We start from the raw sequence: 24,348 nt of genomic DNA, 5'->3' as shown, positions 1-24,348 counted from the left end.
AACATGAGTGACTCTGGTGAATATCGATTCAGGATCATCAGTAACACATTAGATGTATTTTCTGGTAATCCTGGAGTCTTGCTTATCGTTACAGGTAACTGCTCATAATAAACTCTCTGTAAAGTTTCATTCAGTGATCAGGTTTATAATAATTATATTTATTTTACTGGTTAAAAGTAGATTTTTTGCAGAGAAGTAATTTCATAAGAGTTTTGTTCAAGAGTAGCATCATGAAGACTAAAACTCAATTTTTGAAGAAGATTGAAGACAATGATAGTAATAATATTAATATCAAGGGGCAGCAATCACTTCTTGCATTATTTTCTCCTAAGATTAAGATTAAGACTTCATGACATTGATGTACAGTTCTATGAGTAGATCATTATTCATTAGATGACATCTGATCTTATCATTTGTCAGATGCTTTTCTGTTAATGCCTACTGTAAAGAATTCAGTATGAATAATTGATAGTTAAACATTTTCTTTACACACATAAGTAAGGTGAAGTCATTCATTTTCATACTTAAATTTAAGATTTGTCCTAAACATCATATACAATAAAACAAAACCTGCACTGTTAACGATTTCCCTGTATTTTTACAGTACGGTACTGGCAGCACGGTTGCCAGTAAGTTACTGTATTTTGGTTTTACAGTACTGTACTGTAATACCATTTTACAGTACACAAACTAGTACTGTATAGTTACAAAGCAGTACTGTACTGTAATTTTACAATATTTTATTACAGTAGTCTATTTTTACAGTAATTTACTGTAATGTCTATATTGACCCATAAATACTATTTATTACTTATTACAGTTAATACAATAATATTATATAAAATAGCTAGAGATTTAGGTTTAAATCTATAGTTATTAATATGGTAAAAATGCTAAATTAAAACATAATGAATTAAAAGGCAATCCAAGCAATGTTTGTATCAAAATTTTATTAAAAAAAACATTTAATTGAAACAAACATATTTAAAACAAGATTTTAAACAATAATAAACATATAATCAAGTAACATAAAATAAAATCAACAAGTATAAACAAGTTTGGAGACCCCTGCTGTAACATATTTAACTCTGGCAAATAGAACACTGTTCCATAGTTTGAAGTTTTCAGTTTAAAGTCCATCATCGACTAAAAGGTAACATTTCACCGTGGTAAAAACAACACTGGCCCATAGTTTTAAATATTCTACTTGAATTTCATTGAACACTAAAAATAAATTAAAAATTAAACTGTGGCAGACAGACCACAGTGGCCTTTACTGAAGTCGTCCATTCGAACTCAATCAGCGACTGCATGAAGCTGTTCACATGGGGGTTAATGGCCACAGCTTTTCTCTGCACCAAGTTCCTTGTCTTTTTGCTTGCTCCTTGTCTGGATGTGCACTTTTTCCCATCTTTGGAATTAATTCTATCCAGAAACCTGTTAGAAATATCATAAACATTAAGTCAACAAATATAAGATAGAAAAAGATTCTTAAAAAATTAAACTCAGCCTTGAATTTACTCCTATTCTGAAACCTTTTGCTCTTATTCTACTGTTCCACATCTAATTACATTAAAATACAGAAGATTCACTTACCGCTGAACAAACTCTTTCATCAATGGACAGCATCCACCTGGATCATGTCATGATTGAATGTCCTGAACAGAAAGTACAATTGTTACTGATTTGGACACAACTTTTTATTCTGAAAACAAAATCTTTTGTCAATAAAGTCCAGGGACACCTCTGCTAAATAAATACAATTATTAAATTAAATTTCTTATAACCAAAGTCTGAATATTTCTGTTTGTATATTTCTACATGGCAAACTAAGACAATTGTGTACATGTTGTGTATGGTCGTGTTACAGTGTTGTGTGGGAATGAGTGAATGAGTGTATACATGGGTATTTAAAGAAACTGTAGTGGTAAAGTGCAAACTTACCGAACATAATGTGCTTGGTGTGTGTCTGGTATCACCCGTTGTGCCTCCACATCTGCCTTAACTCCTGAAAAGTGCAATGACACTCATGTAAACTACAAATAAAAAGTGATCAGCACATTCCTGTGTACTTTTACATGTGACGTGAAAGCATTTAATATTGCAGTCGAAAAAATACATGACTTGTAACTGTACATCATGTACTTGCCTGGTGCCTTTAAAGATGATCCATCTTACCCAATCCAGCTTACAAGCAATGGTAAGACTGTAAAAAAGACAAATGTTACAAAATCTGTTAGCCATAGAAATAAATAGACATTGTGAAGGAAATGGTAAAAGAAAATTTAGTAACACTTTACTATAAGAGTTTATTCCTTAACATTTGGTAATGCCTTAGCTAATATGAACTAACAATGAACAATATATTTTACAACATTAATAATATTTGATAATGTTCATTGTGCAGAGACAAAGTGATTGATTTAAAAATGTATTAAGTGTTTAAATCTAATATCATGCTATGCTAACAAATAAAACATTACTGTAAGTGTTAAGTCAGTTGTAAAACAAATATATATATATATATTAGTTGTTATATTATATATTATATATAAATATCTAAATAAGTCTTTTTTTAATTATAACATCTTGTCTACAGAAAATCTCTGAAAATGTCTCGTTTAGTGCAGAAAATAGCGATTTATAGTGATAAGGTAAAAAGACTGTCCCTTTAATGTTTTACCCGGACCGGCTGCGGTGTAACACTATGTCACGCAAAGTTTTTTAACAAGTAGCTAGCTGCTCACTTTAAAGATAAACATGATCGCCTAAATCTGAGCAATCCTGGTGATGCCAGTTTCCTACACGATGTTATAATGGACTACCGTATTTTACATCCAGAGATGAAGGATCAGATGACAGAGACGAGAAGACAAAGGTACGTAAATGCGGAGCCCATTCTCTTTTCGTGCATTGATTTGATGTGTTTTGGAAACTTATATACAGCGTGTAATGCATCTGAAGTGGTGGAAACAATATGCCATAAAAATGTATTGGACAACTTACTGGACGTGTAAAACGCTTTAGAGAAGATATTCTCTGCTTTTGATGATATACCGTAATATAATAACAACAACAATACGCGCGGCAATCCCTTTCGTTCATCTGATATTAAGATGAGCCCAGGTCTGAATGATATTTGGTAGAAGTTAAAGCTGCGATGAGTTCGATGCATGTATCCAGTTATGAGGTTTCTTGTTTTCACTTCTGTGGAGGAGTTCAGTACTACAGTATGCTGTGTACGGTGTGACAAGTCCTGACTGTTTACAACCACGAGTCAGCCTTGCCAAACAGTCGAACTTAATACTTTTCTCTGACGCTAACTGAACGGATGAAACGCCGAGATAAACGACCATTATGCTGGGACCGCAAGACCGCGCTGGCGGGTTGTCTTTGTCCATTTCGTTAAAAATAGTTTCATTGTCACCACACTTTCAACACAATATAAACTCACCAAAACCCTCATAATTTAGTTAAAACAACCCTATATTCATTAAAAAAAAGGTGTAAAGCGAGTTAAAGCAGCGGTAGACATCTGTGTGTAAGCTTACTTTCTGAGGGAGATTGAAACTTTGTTGGCGACCGTTTTTCTCTCTCATTGCACGTTTAAAACAATATTGTGACAAACTATTGACAACATTCTTAAACTAAAAATTAAGTTTTCATGAAACAGAAATATTTCAAACTTACCGAACTGCCAGAAATCAATCGTCCTCCTTCAGCTGCAGCCAAGAGTTGTGCTCTCCCTCTGTCTGTGTGATTTGACGTTGGCGCACTTTCTCTGATTATTGCAAGTACACCTGGCACATTACAGCAATGGCTACAGCAAGGTTACATCAAGACCAAAATATACTGTAAAATTTTCCCGCTCAAACAAATTTACCCAGAATGCATTATGAACTGCAGTACTGTACTGTAATGTACACATACAGTATAGTACTGTGGATTTTTACAGTAATGTACTGCTAAATCTACAGCGACATCTAACAGTGTGTGGTTGGTCTCTTTTTTGTGTACATGGGGAAGAAAAGGTTGTCCAGGCAATCAATGATCGATGTTTAAGTCTTAAGAAAGTATTACTATTACATTAAATCTTTGCATTTCTATGCATAATGTTTTTGAAGTATACATTTCATCAGTTTGTTTCCTGAATCAAATCCATGTTCTTGGCTTTTTCATGTCATGTTTAATCAACAATCTATTTCAAGCCTAATTCTGAAAAGTATTTAATGTGAATTCTGTTATATGAAATCTCAGATACACAGGTGATAAGCAGCCCAAACCCTGTGATAGATGGAGAAAAGGTGATATTAAGCTGTTCAACCAAATGCACTCTGGATAACAAACATACTTACATCTGGTATAAGAATGGACAACAGGTAACAGATGGATTGAGATTATTAAACAAGCTGTACCTGAACTCAATCAACAGTGAGGAGCTACAAGAGTATTCATGTACTGTAGGAGGTAACACAACATCTCATCATACATCTGACTTTAATACGCAATGATAAAATAGATCAGTCCTTGATTCTGATTTATTTACAGCTATGACATCATCACTGAGCTACTTTCAGTCAGTCTTAAGTATTACTACATTTGTGTTTTTTCTTCAGAAACAATGGACAAAAACAATAAAACATATGACAGCTCAGTGTTTGGTCATCTCACAGTCTGTCTGCTGGTGTTTCTGCCTCAGTTTCTCATTTTAGGAGTTCTGTGGATGTGGTAAGAAAAAATATCAAGTAAAATTCAAAACTGCACAACACACTGTGGATATTTTGATATGAATTCAGATTTAAAGACTTTGAATTATTGAGTGTGAATTCTGATCCTACAGGTTTTTCATCAGCATGAACAAATTAAAATCTAAAAACAAAACTGATGACAAACATGAAGAGGTGAGAAATTCTGTATATAGAGAATCTTCTGTAATACAATAAACTAATGCTCAGATTTTATAACATCATCTCTTTCTATGTGTTTGTCATTGTTAGACTCAAGTGGTGCACATCTGGTCTGTGAGTAGATCAGCTGAACTGCTGGAGCGATGTCACAACTCTCTCTATGACATCATCACCTAATCTCTTGGCAGCGACATCATTGATGCAGTGATGTCACATACAGTAACATAATAATGACAGTCTTGTGTAGGACAAACAGTAACATCTCAATGCTTAAATCCTGTAAAAACTTTTCTATGGCACATCTTTACACAAATGATACTGCAATCTACTCGATAACATCTTCACTATCAGACTTTTATTGAATTTCAGATTGCTTTTCGGTAACACTTTATTATAATGTTCATGAGTTAACATTAGTTAATGTATTAACTAACATGAAGAAACCATGAGCAATACATTTGTTACAGTATTTATTAATCTTTGTTAAAGTTAGTTAATAGAATAAAGCTGTTCATTGTTTGTTCATGTTAGTTCACAGTGCATTATCTAACGTTAACCAAATTTTAATAAAGTATTAGTAATTATTGAAATTAACATTAATAAAGATTAATAATAGGGCTGGGTATCGATTCAGATTTTCTAGATCGATTCAATTTCGATTCACATGCTACCAAATCGATTCGATTTCGATTGTCGATTCAATTTTCGGTTCTGGTTCTCGGACCGTTTTTTATACTCTATTCAACCCAATGAATATAGATTTATAACAAATACTATATTAATAAAAAGAACCGTGAACAGCAGGTTAGAAGTGGGTAATTAATAAAATCGACAAAGCACCTGAAACCGCAATTTTAAGCACTGAATGAATGAATGACAGGCTTGCCTCTTGCTCCTTGTTTACATGCGCTAGACAAAAAAGAGGGTGACATCTAGTGAAGAAGACAAGTAATTCGATTAATGTTAATCTTTCGTTCAATGTTTGCAGAAATAAATATGAAAGAAAAAAAAAATCGATTCTGCTCTTTGAATCGACCACGTTTTAAAAAACGATTAATCGAAAAATTGATTTTTTTTCCCAGCCCTAATTAATAAATGCTGCAGGGGCGGTTCTAGGATTTCATTCTTAGGGGGGCTTAGCCCTCAGTGATGATGTGAAGAAAGCATTGTGATGCCTTTTTGCAAATTGATTGACTATTATTATATTCATAAATTCATGTAGGCTACATACATTACTCTTCTATATTGTTCTAAGCCCTTATGATTTTTGATTTAAGCTAATAATAAAAAAACTGTACAGATATAAAGGTATAAAAGTTATTTATCACTATTATTTATTATTGTGTATCTATAATTAAAGTTTATGTATACTATATGTATATTTAAAGTTTAATGACTACTAACAATTTATATGCGAATTTATATTTATACAAGTCAGACTTTACTTTTAGTTATACATTTTAAATCAGTTTTACTTTCCAGATGTCTCATGCATGCTTGTAGCATGCATAACCTGATTCATAAACCTGCACTGATTCTAAATATGACTGTAATAAATCCAGGGCCGGCCCTGGCCAATTTGCTGCCCTAGGCAAGATTTCACCTGGTGCCCTTTAGAATCACAGAATCACAATTGTGTTCCAATCATTTTGTTCATAACTTACACAGAAACAAACTGCACAGCTTTGTCTTGTTTTTCTTTATTTTGAAAATATTTTGGAAACACACACAAACACACAAACACATACACACAATACCCTGTTACTCAGGCATTTGATCTTGACATTGTTAAAATCTTGTCTTTTTTACATGTTTTAACACTGTACATTTAACTTAAAATATTTAATTGTGTACAAGAAAACAGCTCTTATTAATGAATTATTAGTAGCATGTTGTAGTGTCTCGGGAGATTGTGCTCATTGTTAAATAGCTTTGTGGCTATTGCACTGGAGCGGCAGTTTAAAATATAAACCCAGAATTCAGCGAACGTCAAGAACAAGAGAAAAACAATAAGGCCAAGACGCGGGATTTAAATTACGTTACACGGACCATGTATAAATTTCAATTTTTCTGGACAGAAATACCAACTTTGTCTGGTATTAATAAGCTGCACATTGGAGTGCTGGCTGCTCCCCGCGGTGCTGAAGACGCGTGATGGCACATATACACAGATATCTACGTGCAATCTATTGGAAAGTGGAGGAGTCATTAGTTGGGTTAGTAAAATAACGAAATTACAGCTTTTAAATAGAAGAAAACAAGTTTTTTGTAAAGAGATATATTTTTTTCAGATGAGTTAGTTGGGTTAGTAAAATAATGAAATTATAGATTTAAGTACAAAATAGTATTTATATAAAGAGAAATATTGAAATAAAATTGCAAAACTCTTCTTAAGAGGAAGTAATAAAGTAAAATAACGAATAATAATTATATAATAACGAATAATAGTTTCCAATAGGTTGCACGTAAATATCTGTGCTGCCACCAGTACTCTTTCCGAGCGCGTCTTCAGCACCGCGGCCAACATGGTCTGTGTAACATTATGTAAATTCCGCGTCTCTGTCTGATTGTTGTTTCCGTTTTCTTGTTCTTGACGTTCGCTGAATTCTGGGTTTATATTTTAAATATAGCCACAGAGCTATTTAACAAGCACGATCTTCCGAGATACTATGCTACTAATAATTCATTATTAACTGCTGTTTTCTTGTGCAAAATATTTATATAATAAAATATATAAATATTTATAGTTAAATGTTTATATACATATATTAAAAAAAATAATAATTTGAGCGCACGGACGCCCCAAGGGGTCGGCGGCGCCCTTAGCATTTGCCTATTCCGCCTATGCCCAGGGCCGGCCCTGAATAAATCATACATGACCCCTTTAGTTCCTGATCGGAAAATTAAAAGATGTAATGTTTTATAACAACATAAGGATGAGTAAATAATGGAATTATGTTTATTTTAGGGGCTAAAAATCTTTATATGAAACTACTACATACACTTAATCATCTCTTACCTGTCTCTGACCCCTTCAGTTTCTCTAACTCTTTCTCCAACTCTTTGCTTTCCTTTCCAGCATTTAAAAAAACGCTATATCTATAAAAGCAAACAAGTCACATGTTGTTTATAGTCTATCTTATTTGTGCGTTTCATATACAAAATGTGTGAGTGCACTGGGTTTGTTACATGCCAGGTGTGTGTGTTTTTTTGTCTCCGTGCATAGCTTTCTCGATTGCACATTCAAAAACATAGCATCATATTATTTACAGCTAGAAAAAGGCAAAAATATAGACCTTGTATTGCAAAATGTGTCATGACGGTAAACTTAAAACGTCACGGCTTCAGTTTGCAAAGCAATTTGAATTATGAATGGGGGATAACTAATATTAGCTTATTTAGGACGGCAAGTATTCTTATATATTTTGCAGACATGACTGCATTAATACTGGCGCTAGCAAACAAACTAAAACTTTAGGGAAAATACCTTCTGAGCTTCCACGCTGGATATTTTATGAAAGAATGACTTTAAGTTTGCTTCTGCCTCTGTGTGACCTTTCAGCACAGGCGCTCGTGGTCTCCTCCACTCACTTGACTTTACTCCACGCATGCGCAGAACAGCAAATCTAATCAAATGCCTCATGAACTCGTAATTCTTTTTCATCTAAATGATCTGCATTTTGCGTTATTTTAATTATTTTCTTCGAATAAAGTGTTTTTACAAATAAATAAAACTTCAGAAAAATATATTTGATAGTTTGGTAGAAATATTAAGACAAATTTTAAGGGGGCTAAGATGACAGATAGGCTGGCTGGAGCCCCCCTAAAAAGGGTCTAGAACCGCCCCTGAAATGCTGTATAAGTGCAGTTCAACATTAGTTCATGTTAACTAATGTAGTTAACTAATGTTATCTAATGAACATTATATTAAAGTGTTACCTGCTTTTCAAAATCCAAAATCAAAATTTGCTGTTATACTTCCTATAACTCAATGTACAAGCCAAAAATTAAGATCTGTTTTTGCACAGGCCTACTAAAGGGTTAATGGTGCCAACAGTAAAAATGTCAAATTGTACCTCTTTGCAAAAGGAAAAACCACCAACAATTAAGAATGCACGATAATAACCTGTCATGGCTCTGCAATCAAAAATGTTGTAATAATGGAAGTCAATGGGGCAAAAACGGCCAGAAACATAAATGAAGGAGAAAAATTAATAAAATTTGATGCTGCACAAAAACTAAAATTGCATCAAAGCCAATGTTTTTACTAATCTTTCAAATGCCCAAGACTGTGAAAAAGGTGAAATAAAATTTAGTCCACAATCACTTTTTATAATGAAAATCATTTTGTGTGTTTGCCCCAAATCAGTGACATCCCTTATGAACCTGGAAATTAAAGAGTTAAAACCATGGAATTTTTGTAAACATTTGGTAGTTTTGATCAATAGAGAGGTTGATTAACAGATTTAAGCAAAAAAGTGTGTTTTTCAAATGTACTAATGAAGAATTTTTTTTTTGTTTTTTTTTTTGTTTTTTGTTTTGGGGGGGGGGGGGGGGCTCGAAGGGGGTCTTGCCAAGGGTGTAATTCTATGTAGAACTGCCACTGCACAAGAACCACAACTTAATAATAAATACTGACATTCATGTGTTTGAATCTGATGTGAAGATGTGAAAAGAGAGGAGAATTTATATGTGCGTCAGGTTTTGTCAACACAACACGTTCACGTATTACACACCTGTGTATCCTCTCACACAACTCCTCTGAAAACCTCCTGACTCCTCCATCCTCAGCTTCTCGCTCTGCTATTAGACTTTTGAAATGTCCTTCATGGCTGAGTTTGAGTTTTCTGGGTCGTGGGTTCGTTGACGGAGGAACAAGGAAAAAAGTCTGAGATCCTTCACAATCTGAGAAACACCCAGAGTATTTCCTCTTCTTCTTGATCTTCTTGTGTTTACTGTCAGCTGTAAAACACATTGACATCAACAACTGTGCTGGAGTTTGGAGCAGCGATATGAAAATAATTTATGTGTAAATGTGCACAACTAAGTAAGTATGTTATGATTTTTATTCTTTTACGCGAGGTTAATTTAGCTGTTTTGGTATTGATTTTATTGTTTATGAGTCAGCGTGTTAAACATGGCGGAAATATTGTTCACAGAAAATCACTAAGTGTATAATATTTATTTTGACACTGGAATTGTATTTAATATTTTTTAAGTGTTTAGCTTCATTTACTCATAAAAATTTGATTCATTTGGTTTGCATAAGATTGCATTTACAGTTTAAGACTGTTGCAAGTGTTTCGCAATGGCTTTGGTAAGAAAAAGGAAGGAACTGAGATCATAACAGCGTATCTACCAGCTACTCAAACTAAAAATTGCAACTTGAAGTCAAACAACTCCACAACGATATATACTGTATGTATGTTTAATCTTTTAACTAAAGTAGAATTGTAAAAATATATTATTTGTTGTTGCTGTTGTTATTTTAAGCAAAAGTTTGTTGTCATAAAAGTCGTGTGTTATTGTTATTATAATTTAATTGTAATAAGGCAGAACTGAACTGTATTAATGAAGTGAGAGTCAAAATAAAACCAAATGTGTGGTTTCATGGAATCAGAAAAGGTTTTGCTTCATGTCTTGTATTGTATACAGTATGTGAATTTCTTCAAAGTGAAATGATGAACTCCAGACTCTCATCTCTGATCCTGCTGTTACACATTCAAGGTATGAACAATATTGAGTGCACTACAGTTTAGTTGTTGTTGGACTAAGTAGATGAACCTCTAATCTCATTTCTATAGAAGAGAATTGCATCCATACAATATAGTGCCAAAATTGAGTCAATTTTATGAATGTTTAAGGTTTCTTTCACGTTATTTCTTCACACTTGTTGTACAGTGTTTAAGTTAAGCATTTAAAAAAGGAGATTGCATTTTTTTTTCAATACTGAATGAGAACGTCTCGGTTACGGATGTAACCCTCGTTCCCTGAAGGAGGGAACGGAGACGTCACGTCGTGACCGACGAATTGGGAACTCGCTTAGAGAGACCAATCTGCTTCGTTTACTACTAAAACGCCAATGAACTTGGCATTGAGATATTTGCATAATGCTGGCGCCGCCCCGCCAGGTGCCTTTATAAGCAGCAGGTGCAAATAGGGAAATTAGCTTCTTTTCGCTGAGAAAGCCGGGAGAAAGTGACCGGTCGATAAACAGCAGGGAGCAGCCCTGTGGCGACGGGACGTGACGTCTCCGTTCCCTCCTTCAGGGAACGAGGGTTACATCCGTAACCGAGACGTTCCCTTTCAGTCGGTCACTACGACGTCACGTCGTGACCGACGAATTGGGAATCCCTACCAAAACGCCACTGAGGGCTGACCTCTTCCAGTGTCTGCGTAAAGCCCTCCGGTTCCACTTAAGGAGAAGGAGAATTAGGTTTTAAGGCAGAAGGCCGGGCACTAGATGTTCCTTTAACCCCACAGTAGTGCCAGCGACTGGGAAGCGCCCTATCTGAGCGGTATAGGGACGCTGCGGAAGCCACCGCCCCATTAAGGGCTATTGGTGGGCGAAAGTCAACCGTAGTTGAGGTAAAAATGACAGCCGTGGCTGTGTAAGCAAAGCAGTGCTCTGCTAAGGGAAACGTGGGCTGGTAGGATTAACCCCACGGAATAATACTCACAAAGGAACCCGGTGGGACACAATGTGGAGCCCGAGCCAGACACGTAGGTTCGCGAGGATACAGCTAGTGAAAGGCTGACAGACAATGCTCCGCAACAAAGGCTGCCAAGGCAGCGGAGGAAGAACAATTCAAACCATTACGCATTTTTGTTCTGAAGGCCTTCCATACTGACACAGTTATGAAGCATCAGTTGGAGGCTGCAAGCTGACCTGCGAGACTGCTCTCCGTGCTCCCCCTGGTGAGGAAAGAACACGAGAGGATACAGGCTCGATACGAACACTGTAAAATCTAGTGAACGTATTAGGTGTCGCCCAACCAGCAGCTCTACAGATGTCTGTTAGCGAGGAACCACGAGCTAGAGCCCAAGATGAGGCAACACTCCGTGTGGAGTGCGCTCTCAAATTAAAGGGGCAAGGAATACCCTGAAGATTATAAGCCAGGGCGATAGTATCAACTATCCAATGAGACATCCTCTGCTTAGTGACAGCTTTCCCTTTCTGCTGGCCACCATAACAAACAAAGAGCTGGTCTGAGGTCCTGAGGCTTTGCGTGCGAACCACGTAGAGTCGCAGTGCGCGTACGGGGCACAACAAAGCCATGGTTGGGTCTGCGTCCTCCGGGGGCAGCGCTTGCAAGCTCACCACCTTATCTCTGAAGGGAGTGGTGGGAACTTTGGGCACGTAGCCTGGTCTGGGTCTCAGTGAGACAGCAGGACCAAACTAAAAGCACGAATCGTCAACAGAGAATGCATGTAAATCCCCTACTCTCTTCATGGAGGCCAATGCTATCAGGGTCAGAGTTTTCATTGATAAAAACATCAGACTCGTAGACTGCAAAGGCTCAAAAGGGAGACCTGAAGGCTTCAGCACCATGGACAGGTCTCAGGAGGAAAGAGGGAGGGCGCGAGGGGTTTAGCCTGCGAGCGCCTCTTAAAATGTAATAATTAAGTCATGCTGGCCAACTGATCTGTCGTTGATAAGAGAGTGATGAGCAGAAATAGCGGCGATATCAACTTTAATAGCGGAGGGACAGCCTACCATCTAACCTATGTAAAAGATATAAAAGCACAATGTTAATGGGCATTCTCTGGGGTCCTCGCGTTGCGAAGAGCACCGGGTGACGAAAAAGGTTTCTTTAAGCGCGTAAGCCCGTCTTGTGGACGGTGCTCGAACCGCGTCGATGGTGTTAGATACCGCTTGCGATAAATCACCTAAACCTTGCGCGCGCTCAACGACCATACATGGAAATCCCACAGGTCGGGGCGCGGGTGCCATAATGTGCCCCTTCCTTGAGAAAGAAGTTTTTCCTCAGGGGAAACCGTCAGGGAGGGGCTGTCGCGAGGAGCATTAACTCTGAAAACCAATTCCTGGTAGCCCAGTACGGGGCGACTAATAAAAGGCTCTCCTCGTCCTGCCTGACTTTGCACAGTGTCTGCGCAATAAAGCTCACTGGAAGGAATGCGTATTTACGCACCCCCCGCGGCCAGCTGTGTGCCAACGCATCCACGCCGAGGCTGCCCTCGGTTAGTGAATAAAATAGGCGACAGTGGGTATCGTCCGGCGACGCAAACAGATCTATCTACGCACAACCGAACTTCTTCCAAATAGCTGGACCGTCTGGAGGTGGAGTCGCCATTCGCCGGGGGCGCAGCTCGGGAAGCGCGTCTGCCGCTGTATTGAGCGAACCCGGGATGTAAATGGCACGAAGGGACCTCAGATGCTTCTGACTCCAAAGGAGGAGATGACGAGCGAGATGCGACAGGTGACGAGAGCGCAAAACCGCCTTAACGGTAAATAACGCAACAGTCGCAATGTTATTGGTGTCGGCTAATACATCCTTCCCTCGCATCTCCATAGCGGAGCGTACAAGTCCCAGATATACAGCGCACCGCTCGCGGCAGTTGGGGTGCTATGCACACCCCTGAGACTGCAAGCCCGTCATACGTGGCTGATCATCCCGTGCTGAGGGCATTGCAATATACAGAATGCCAGGAGACCCCTCAGGGGCATATCTTCTATCGGAAATGCCGGGTCTACCACAGGGAAAATTTTAAATGACACGCAGGTGCAATGTTTACACGGTGTATGTCGGTGTGCCACGCTCTCCTCGAGACTCGATCGTAAGCCAATGCTGAAGCGGTCTCATATGAAGCAGCTCGGGCGGCGTCACAGCCGCAGCATGCTGTCATATGTCCAGGAGCTTCTGAAATTGTTTCAGAGGGACCGCGTACTTCCCTCGAATTAAACCGAGGCAAGTCAGAACTGACTGGTTGCGCGCTCTTGTTAAACACGCCAATTAGTCGACCGAGTCTTATTTCCATACTGAGAAAAAGGATCTGCACGGGGCAAAGTTGCTCTTTCCCAGTCGACCTGAAGACTTAAACGAGCGAGATGCCGAAGCATTAACTCTCTGTGTTCGCGCACGTCTGCCAAGAACGGGCTATTATAAGTCGACGTAGAAAAAAGCAGAATGCGAACAACGCTCTCTCTCTGACATTTTAATGCCGTGACTAGCACATGGAGACACGGAGAGAGAGAGACAGCTCGAATGGTGTACTTAGTATTAATATGCCCACCCCACGACGCAGAGCGAAAAACGGTCTAAAGCGAGGGGAGATGGACATTTAAAGTACATGTCTTACAGGTCTAAGGCTGCAAACCGATCTGAATATTGAAATACGAGCCTCGGCATTATCATCCAAAAAGAACACCTTCGTAGAGCCGGTGCGTAAATCAAATCGATCGTAACCCGCCGCGTATTTTGGGTACTATGAGATAAAGGCTGGAAAAACCCTATCATCATCATCTCGGTAAGAGGGACCGGCTCGAACATCCTTCGCCAACAGGATATCGACTTTTGCACGCAGTACATGTGCATCGGACGCTTTCACAACAGTGAAACGAAAGCCCGAATTTTGGGGGTGTGCCGGATTCGTAACCGAGGCGGATCGTGCGTAAACCCCAACGAAACGGGCTGGGAACTGAAGCCAAGCACCCAGGCACCGTACGAGGAGAAATAACGACACTACCGAAGTACCCGCGGTGGGGCAGCGAAGCGAGACAGGTGGGACTGCCGGTGCGTCTGCTGTGACAGCATAAACATCTACAGTGTGTGTGTGTGACACTGACCTGAGCCCGCTGAGGGTAACGGTCGTCTGGTCTCCTCTACGGAGAGCGCAGACTCCGATGAGGGTGCTGGTGGTCCGGTCTCCTCAGCGGAGAGCTCGGACTCCTCAGGTCACCCGCTGGCGATAGAGGAGAGGTAGGGGAGCTGGTGTGTACCCGCTCACGGCTCTTTCGATCCTCCGGAGACCTAGAGAGGGAAGAGGAATGCACTCTTATGTGTGGTTAAGTGGGTACCGGCCGAACAGCCGGTGGAACATATGCAAACCAAGGATTTTCCACCCGACCCTCTATCGGGGGAAGGAGCTCCATCTCCTGAAGAGTGATCCTCTGCCAATCCGGGTCGCCCTTCACTGGCCACTTAAACTCCCGAATTTCACGGGAAGCGGCTAAGCGGGCGGGGCGAGCTGCTGACGACCGGTTCCCCTGCGCTGCCGAGATGGGGTCCGAGGAGGGGAACGGAGGTGGTCGCCGCAGGATGCCGACGGCGAGGGCAGACTGAGGAGCCGGCGTGGTGGACCAAGGGCAGCTTTCCTTCGCCGGGGCATGACCTAGGAGATCGCCTCAGTCTGCGCAGCGGAGCTGTACGACTCCACGGCCTCGCCGAAAAGGCCGGTCTGTGAGACAGGAGCATTCAAGAAGTTGTTCTCGCCTGCGTCCGTCATGTCAGCCAGACACAGCCAAAGGTGGCGATCTTGAACCACTGTGGTGGACATCGCACGACTGAAGGTCGCGGCCTCCCTCGTAAATCCTTGGTGAACCTGTAGCAACGTTATTGCGTGCAGGGCTGAAGCCGCGTCTCCGCATGCCTGACGGACAGCGCCCGTAACCGGACGACTGTCTACAAACACGGGAGGGAAGGGTTGGGTGGTCCCTCCAGGAACGCATCCCGCTCCACTGAAGGGGTCCCCGCCCTTAGCGGCTCCGTTGGTGAGGGAGGTGAGGGGTGAAAGCTGAACGGCCGGACGGCCGCAAATCACGTCAGCTCTTCGTGCCGTCGGGAAAGAAAGGCACAGGAGGAGAGGACCGAGAGGCCCGAGCAGCTCCGAAGTACCAATCATGTGGGCGGGACGGTTCGGGCGGAGAGGGGTTAACCTTTCCAACTCTACCGTCTCCGCCGCTCGAGCGGGCACGGCCGCCATCTCCGGAACGACTCCGCCTCGGAGGAAAAAATGGACACCCCTCTGATGCTGCAGAAGTGACGGGACCAGAAGGAGGTCCAATGGATTCGGCAGACATCGTAGAACACGACTCTGCAGTCTCCACCGGAGCCTCAACCGGCTGAGGATGAGAAGGCCGGTAGGTGGAGGACGCATCCTCCGTCCTACTCAGCGTAGTGACGCGAAGGGCGCCCTGCGAGCGCTTGACAGCCGCACCATGGCGGCGTCAGCACTGCAAGGCGCGGACAGCGTTCCCGTAGAAACGACAGTCGTCTCCGCAATCCAAGAGGGTTATGCTCTCACAGAGAGAACAGAAACTCTCCACGAACGCAGCCCCGGAGTGCTCGATGCCTGAGCACGAAGACAGCGCTCGTGACCGTCACTGGAACCCTTATACTTCTCGCATCCAAGATCGCACGGGCGAAAAGCTATCCTGAAAAGGACGCTGATCTCCGCATATACGAGAGAGTGGCTGCCTTTAAAAAGACACAGAGCTCTCACGTATCACTCTTTTAGGGAAATCACTCTTTAGGTGCTCAGCTGATGATGCGCACAGGGAAGGCAACGCACACACTAAACTCAAAACAAAAAAGATGCAGAGCCGTGGAATACTGCGAGCGTCCGCTGTGTTAGTACTGCTTGTCAATCAACTTCAGCAACCGTTCCCAGAAGAGCAGCGAGTAGCTTCTCAGTAGCAGATAAAGCCGGCTTTCGAAGCGAAAAAGCTAATTTCCCTATTTGCACCTGCTGCTTATAAAGGCACCTGGCGGGGCGGCGCCAGCATTATGCAAATATCTCAATGCCAAGTTCATTGGCGTTTTAGTAGTAAACGAAGCAGATTGGTCTCTCTAAGCGAGTTCCCAATTCGTCGGTCACGACGTGACGTCGTAGTGACCGACTGAAAGGGAAGTAATATTGTTCCTCTAAAACACAGATAGCAATAATAATATGCATACTATTACATTTACTTTTAGTCATTTAGCAGACACTATTGTCCAAAGCGACTTACAAATGAGGTAAACAATAGAAGCAATTATAGCAACACAAGAATAGCAATACATAAGTGCACTGGAAATAGTCCAACACAGTATACATAACCATGGGTTCATTTTTTTGTTTTTTTGTAAGAATGTATAGATAGAGATCAACACTGAAAAAAAAATATTCAATCAATTTACTCAATTTTTTAAGGTAAGTTTTTGAAATCAATTTATTTAAGCTACATTTAAACAAAAAAATTAGAAAGGCAAAACAAAACAAAAAACTTTTGTTTAAATGTAGCTTAAACAAATTGATTGCAACCACTTACCTTAAAAAAAAATGAATAAATTGAATAAAAAAAACATTCAGTGAAGAATAAAATGAAAAGAAAAGATAGTAAGTCCTATATCAGGAAGTGAGGTAATGGCGGAAGAGATGGGTTTTATCAGATTCTTAAAGACAGCTACAGAGTCAGCAGATCGTGTCGCAACCAGCAGATCATTCCACAGTTGTGGAACAGCTCCTGAGAAGGTACGCGATAATGTTTTTTTCCCTTTTTGAGATGGCACCACTAGCCATCGCTCAGTGACAGAGCACAGGGATTGAGAGGGCACATAAGGCTGTATAAGCAAGTAAAGGTAAGTGGGTGCTGAGTCTGCTGACCCAGTGGTGGTTTTAAAGGCCAGGAGCAGAGCTTTAAATTTGATGTGAGCTGCTATAGGAAGCCAGTGTAGCTTGACAAAGAGAGGAATGACGTGCGCCCTCTTTGGTTCATTGAAGAGGACTCTTGCCACTGCATTCCGAATCATCTGTAGGGGTTTGGTTGTGCAGGCTGAAGGTCCAATTTCTCCTCTTCTTCTGTTTTCCAGCTCGTGTCACATTTAAACCTCCGTCGGTTCACCACAGCCACACAGTATCCACTTCGCCACCGTATATAACAGCTACCACCGAAATCAATGAACCCAGCCTGCACAACAAAACAAAACACATGGGCAAAACGAAGCACTGGTGTTCGTGTCCTCTTCTGTAATGCTCCTTGCATCAACAATCTCCCCTCCTCTCTTCCGGCTCCTTTAGCCGTCTTCTCTCCGTTCGCCTTAGCGATCCCCGGATCAACGGCGCCTTTTGAGGAGTGGATATTTAATCTGCCCTTGGCGTAACGGAGCTTACCCCGAAAATCAGCTGCCCCTAAAATCACAGAGACACCCATAGACATGAGGGTCGACAGGAGGATGTGATGATTGACCATTTCAAAAGCGGATAAATCCAGTAAGAACAGCACAGATGATTTGGAGGCTGCCCTTGCCTGCCTTAGGACTTTAATGACTGAGAGCAGCGCAGTCTCAGTGGAGTGACCGCTTTTGAAACCAGATTGCTATCCAGGAGGTTATTTTGTGTGAAGAAAGAGGAAAACTGGTTGTACACCACGCGTTCAAGAGTCTTGGCAATGAAGGGAAGAAGATAAATGGAAAAAAAGATTCTTCCTATCTATATTTTTTCTCTGCTTATAAACTCTTAAATATGGGTATTTTTCTTTAAAAATATTTTTTTTTTAGCAAAAAGCTGAAATAATTGGATTTTTGTGGACGAATTTTGTTAGAGATCAGATTCAGAACGATTATCAAAACATACAGAGTTTAAAATTAGTAAATAACGTTTTGTAAATTTAACAGGAAGTCTTTTTTATGCAAATGGTTTCTCTTAATTGACGAGATAACTGAACTCATCAATGGCGGAGAAAGAGTTGTATAATGTATATCTTCGTCTGATACAGGCTCAAACAAGTATGTTTACATACACACAAAGCTACTGAAATGAGCCGCTCTGAAAAACAGCCAATCAGAGCAGAGTTCAACATTATTATTCATCACCCTTTCAAAGGTAATAATAGACCATTTCATTCTGGGGACAAATCCTAGGTTTATAAATAAGACATTTAAGGTATCAGCGAACAATATAACATATTGTATCAGTGCATTCTTTGGCAGCTTTAAAAAAGATTTAATGTATGTTACTCATATCAGTATTATGCCTTTTTCAGGGTCTCTAACATTGAACAGCTTTACTGTGACCTGTGATGAACAGAATATTTGTGCTGTGAGAGGGGCACAGGTGACACTGAAGTGCTCTTACTCAAACATCAACATCAAAACTGGGTTCTGGTTCAGCCAAAAACAGAAAACAAACTGGAGAAACAAAGATGAACCTGAAGATTTGACTTTAGATTCAGATTACTCAGGACGAGTGAAACAGGAGATTACAAACCGCAAATCAGAGCTCTTAATAGATGATGTGAGAGAGAGAGACAGTGGAGAATATCAGCTCATGATCATTATGAAGGATGGAGTTAAACATCTCAGCTCAGTCACAGTCAATCTAACAGTCACAGGTACATTTACATTCTCATCAGTCCAGTTCAACTCTTTTCATTTCTCATCTAATGTAAGGTTTTGCTTATTTAGTTTTACAGGTGAAGATGAATCCTGAATCTACAGATGGACGAGTAAAACTGAGCTGTAATTCTTCCTGCAATCTCTTATCTGAAAATAAATACTACTGGTACAGGAATGGACATTATTTAACCTACAGCACAAACATATTAGTGCCATCCAGAGGAAACACTAACCGCTATTTCTGCTCTGAGTTTGACAAATACTCTCAATCTTCTTCTGTATGTAAGTGTGATTCATTATTTAGTTTAAAGGCTCACTGAAGTGCTTTGAAACGTGCAGCATCATTTGATGTGGTGACGTCATTTTAACTGAAAGGGAAGCAGTGTTGCCATCTATTATACAAAACCTTGTGTTCACGGGACAGTACAGGGCACACAAAATGCATACAGATCTCAAGCTACGGGCATCCATAAAGTTTATAGATTTGTCGCTAGGTGCGTTTTTGTTAAAAATTGTTGAAATGTTGCTAAATCTAGCGAAAAAGTCGACAAGTTGCCAACACTGACAGGAAGTCAGAACTTAACTGTCGAGAAGAACCTCCCCATTTTTAAATAACCAATATCGTTTCATCAATGGCACAGTCCATCAAAACTGCATTCGACAGCTTGTGAACACCACAGTTGTATTAAAATGGGCATTTTATTTTGTGAATGTGAGTTTTACAGCAGTTTATTTTGACTCTTTCAGGTGTTTCTAACAGGGGCTGTTGGGGTGTGACTTACACCTCTACAAGAGTTTGTGCTTTAGTGGGATCAACAGTAGATATTCACTCTTCATACTCACATCCCACTGGAGATACAGTAGAGAAAACATACTGGCGTTTACCAAACAATAATCCTTCAATATATCAAGATCTGCGTGAATATCAAGATCAGTTTGCTGGTCGTATGCAGTTTGTGGGAAACACACTGAGAATCAAAGACGTCAAAATGAGTGACTCTAGTGAATATCGATTCAGGATCATCAGTAACACATCAAATGGATTTTCTGGTTTACCTGGAGTCCTTCTTAATGTTACAGGTAAAAGTCAACCGTGCAACTTTGTTTGTTTTATTAATGTGCTTTGAGTCTTAAGAAAAGAATTAATATTACATGAAATACTGGCATTTCTATTCAGAATGTTTTTGAAGTATACATTTCATCAGTTTATTTCCTGAATCAAATTTATAGTCTTGGCTTTCTCATGTCATGTTTCCCCGGTTGAGTTAATCGACAAACTAATTCAAGCCTAATTCTGAAAAGTATTTCATGTGAATTCTGTTATATGAAATCTCAGATACACAGGTGATAAGCAGCCCAAACCCTGTGATAGATGGAGAAAAAGTGATATTAAGCTGTTCAACCAAATGCACTCTGGATAACAAACATACTTACATCTGGTATAAGAATGGACAACAGGTAACAGATGGATTGAGATTATTAAACAAGCTGTACCTGAACTCAATCAACAGTAAGGAGATACAAGAGTATTCATGTACTGTAAGAGGTAACACAACATCTCATCATACATCTCACTTTAGTATACAATGATTAAAATGACAGCCAATCAGCATCAGTCCTTAATTCTGATTTATTTACAGCTGTGACATCATCACTAAACTACTTTCAGTCAATCTTCACTAAGTTGTAATACATTTATTTGTGTTTATTTTTCTTCAGTAACAAAGCATATCTCAGTGTTTGGTCAGCTCACAGTCTGTCTGCTGGTGTTTCTGCCTCAGTTTCTCATTTTAGGAGCTCTGTGGATGTGGTAAGAAAAAATATCAAGTAAAATTCAAAACTGCACAACACACTGTGGATATTTTGATATGAATTCAGATTTTAAGACTTTGAATTATAGAGTATGAATTCTGATCCTACAGGTTTTTCATCAGCATGAACAAATTAAAATCTAAAAACAGAACTGATGACAAACATGAAGAGGTGAGAAATTCTGTATATAGAGAATCTTCTGAAATACAATAAACTAATGCTCAGATTTTATAACATCATCTCTTTCTATGTGTTTGTCATTGTTAGACTCAAGTCGTGCACATGTCTGTGTGTAGATCAGCTGAACTGCTGGAGTGATGTCACAACTCTCTCTATGACATCATCACCTATCAAAAATCTCTCAGCAGTGACATTTTGATGCAGTGATGTCACATACAGTAACATAATAATGACAAAATTTAACATCTCAATGCCTAAATTCTGAAAAAACTTTGCTATTGCACATCTTTATACAAATGATACTGCAATCTACTCAATTACATCTTCACTAAATCAGATTGTTCAACTGCTAATCTCTTTACATGGGTTTTAGAACTTATTGCTTAGAAAAGTATAAGCAGACTTCACAATGCCTAAATCTTGCAAAAACATTGTAATATTTCGGATTAGATGCAAAACGCACAGGAGAATGTAGAGGAAAACAAAGTATGAAATTTAATTAATAAACAAAAGTTTTTTAGGTTAATAACCAAAGATGAACATTAAATTATCCTGCTGTACACAACACAATAGCTCTGTACTGTACATCATCAAAGCAACAAGCATTATTTCATGTATTAAGTTATAATTTCAGTTGTTAAATTACAGTATAACTAATACTTATTTTATATAACTCCCTGACATTTTTTCTGTCTGACAAGACACAAACACAACACTTTGTTATAATATATGTTATAATTCATACAATATGACATCAATGCTTTAGAGTACTTTCTGAAATACTCCTTAACTCACTTGTCTTTTTTGTGCTGAGTGTAAAAAAATTATGGTTTCGTTTGACATCTTCTGGTTATAAGTTATTTGTAAATTTCACTGTTTTATGGCTTTTTTCATAGTTAAGACCTAAATTAAATCTACTATTTAATAAATGTTTTATATAGGGTGAATGTACAGTAGTATGCATATGATTCGCCATTTCACCTCTATGTTTGGCAACCAATGATGTAATAACAACAACCACACACAAATTCTCAGGTATTACATTTTATGTTTTTACAGTATTACTTAAATGAGTGGTAAATACAAAAAAATGTAACTTGATTATTTTTTTATATAAGGGGCATTGTATTTAAACAAACATCTGCAAGTTTCAGAACTGAAAACGTCCTTGTTACTGAAATATAACTGAAATATTGTTACTGAAATATAATTCCAAGCCCAGAAAACGCCCGGTTCTTGAATGTACAAATCTAGGACGTAGAAGACATTTTAAACACCACCTTCAAAGTAGAATGGCAATGACTGCTTTTGTAGCCCCGCCCACAGGTTTGTAGGGAAGTAACACATATGCGCGAGACAAACCGTATGAAGCGTCTAATGAGTAAACATGCCTTTAAAGATTGCCAAAGTGTTATTGCATTGCCCGGTTGTGGAAGAACACAGTCGCTGTATAACTTTCACTCAGAATTAGAAATTTGTGGTTGAAGTTTGTTTTTTAAGTTTCAGCTCGCATGGGGAAAACAGAGTGTTTGTTTTAATTTGTAAAGAAGCCACAAGTCAATGCTGGATTTGCAGAGAGACTGCGATTAAAAAGCAATGCTGTTCCATCAATATTGAATCTGACAGGAATGGTACAGTGAGTTAAACATTTTAGTGCTATATCACTATTGCTTGTAAGAGATAGCTTGATCGGACTTCACCGTGTGAACAAAACTGCCTTTCTAGTGATGAACAAAGACAAAACAGTGCATTTTTATCTTTTTTTAAAGTGTAAATGAAGGGCAGTATAAACATTCATTAAATGACTCTTCATTACATTTTAAAGTCATATTGTTAAGAACATCACACAAAGAATAAAAGCATTTTTGATAACTAAACCTAAAAAATAACAAATCTGATCCTGCCTGGCAAGTCCAGTTTAAGTTCAGCGATCTTCTTTAATTGAGAGATTAAATACTGAAATTAATGATTTGATAGACACTACCCTTTATTATTTTACACAGAACTACCTGCTTGTTTACTTTGCCTTTGATCATTCCTATATTCGCTTTAGGTACAGAAACCCCTGATGATTCTTTTTCAGGAATTTCTTTTCAATCATTTGGAAGTAAACACCAACCATCATTTTAATTCACAAGAGAGACAGTCGTGTCATGCATAAATATATGTTGTAGTTTAACTTTTGACATGATATGTTTTAAATACATTTCCAATCTTATACCTGTCGAAAAAAATCAGTTTTTTTGAAGTTTAGTGTAATGAACTCCTCCTAAATATGATCCTAAATATGACACGCAGAGCACCTAGCGCGTTCGGCTAAATTGCATGCGCCAGCACCCATAGATGGGGACTTAAATCGCACACACAGTGACTTCAGACTCGACTTGAGACTCGTCCTCAAAGACTTCAGACTCGACTCAGACTCGAGCCGCGAGACTCGTGAACAATGTTTATTTTTAGGAAACGTCTGATGAGCTCGCTTTCATACCCCACCCTCCTTTACCTTCAACCTGCCCACGAAGTAACACGTGACGTATCTGCTCTGAGTGCGCGGCCGCGAACATACATGTCGACTGCACCAGCCGCTGCTGTGCCATTCATCTGAAGCTTGGGTAGTGCTGTGACGGACCCCTGGTTCGGCTCGCATGCGATTCGCGGATTTATATGCAATTTAAATAGGGTAAGTTTATCATTAACGTGTTTCAAAGGCTTGCAATTGTTTAAATGGTTAAACAATTTAACCGCAAAAAGGCGCTCAAGTGAGTAGATTTCTGTACGCACATGCAATTAACTGTATCTGGTCCAGCTCCAGTCAGGTTGAGTTGCGCTACTTTGTGTCATACTGTAGTCCATTAACATACATTTGCTGAATAGAGCAATGAAAAACAATGTTACGTTTTTGTGTGAAGCGACTGCTGCATCTTCTTCCTGAAGCGCTGTCTTGAATTCGCCCTCCGCCTGTGTGTGAGCACGCATTTAAGTGCCCTCAGTAGTGCACATACAGAGAGAAGTGTTTCAAAAGTTAAGCCAACATAAAATCTGGTAACACTTTATTTTGATAGTCCACTTTAGACATTTTACTAACTATAAGTAACTTTGCAACTACAAATCAA

General features: G+C 39.4%; 1 protein-coding gene and 1 long non-coding RNA gene across 2 annotated transcripts; one reads left to right on the top strand and one right to left on the bottom strand.

Moving 5' to 3' along the window:
- Positions 1–598: 598 nt before the first annotated feature.
- Positions 599–2,497, bottom strand: LOC135740980 (uncharacterized). The gene is made up of 4 exons (XR_010529311.2): positions 2,150–2,497; positions 1,945–2,008; positions 1,597–1,658; positions 599–1,437 (listed from the first exon to the last, which is right to left on the bottom strand). It is a non-coding gene; the product is annotated as an uncharacterized lncRNA (long non-coding RNA).
- A 7,355-nt stretch (positions 2,498–9,852) lies between these two features.
- Positions 9,853–22,368, top strand: LOC135741220 (sialoadhesin-like). The gene is made up of 10 exons (XM_065259881.1): positions 9,853–9,954; positions 10,177–10,325; positions 10,563–10,634; positions 18,892–19,239; positions 19,313–19,525; positions 19,991–20,323; positions 20,580–20,789; positions 20,963–21,053; positions 21,166–21,226; positions 21,323–22,368. Exons 3-10 carry the CDS (start codon positions 10,586–10,588, stop codon positions 21,371–21,373), a joined length of 1,356 nt encoding a protein of 451 aa, XP_065115953.1. The 5' UTR covers positions 9,853–9,954; positions 10,177–10,325; positions 10,563–10,585; the 3' UTR covers positions 21,374–22,368.
- Positions 22,369–24,348: the final 1,980 nt, after the last annotated feature.

Source organism: Paramisgurnus dabryanus, chromosome 24 (genome assembly GCF_030506205.2).
Source record: "Paramisgurnus dabryanus chromosome 24, PD_genome_1.1, whole genome shotgun sequence".
Classification (NCBI taxonomy): domain Eukaryota; kingdom Metazoa; phylum Chordata; class Actinopteri; order Cypriniformes; family Cobitidae; genus Paramisgurnus; species Paramisgurnus dabryanus.
This window is presented reverse-complemented; position numbering and strand designations above follow the sequence as displayed.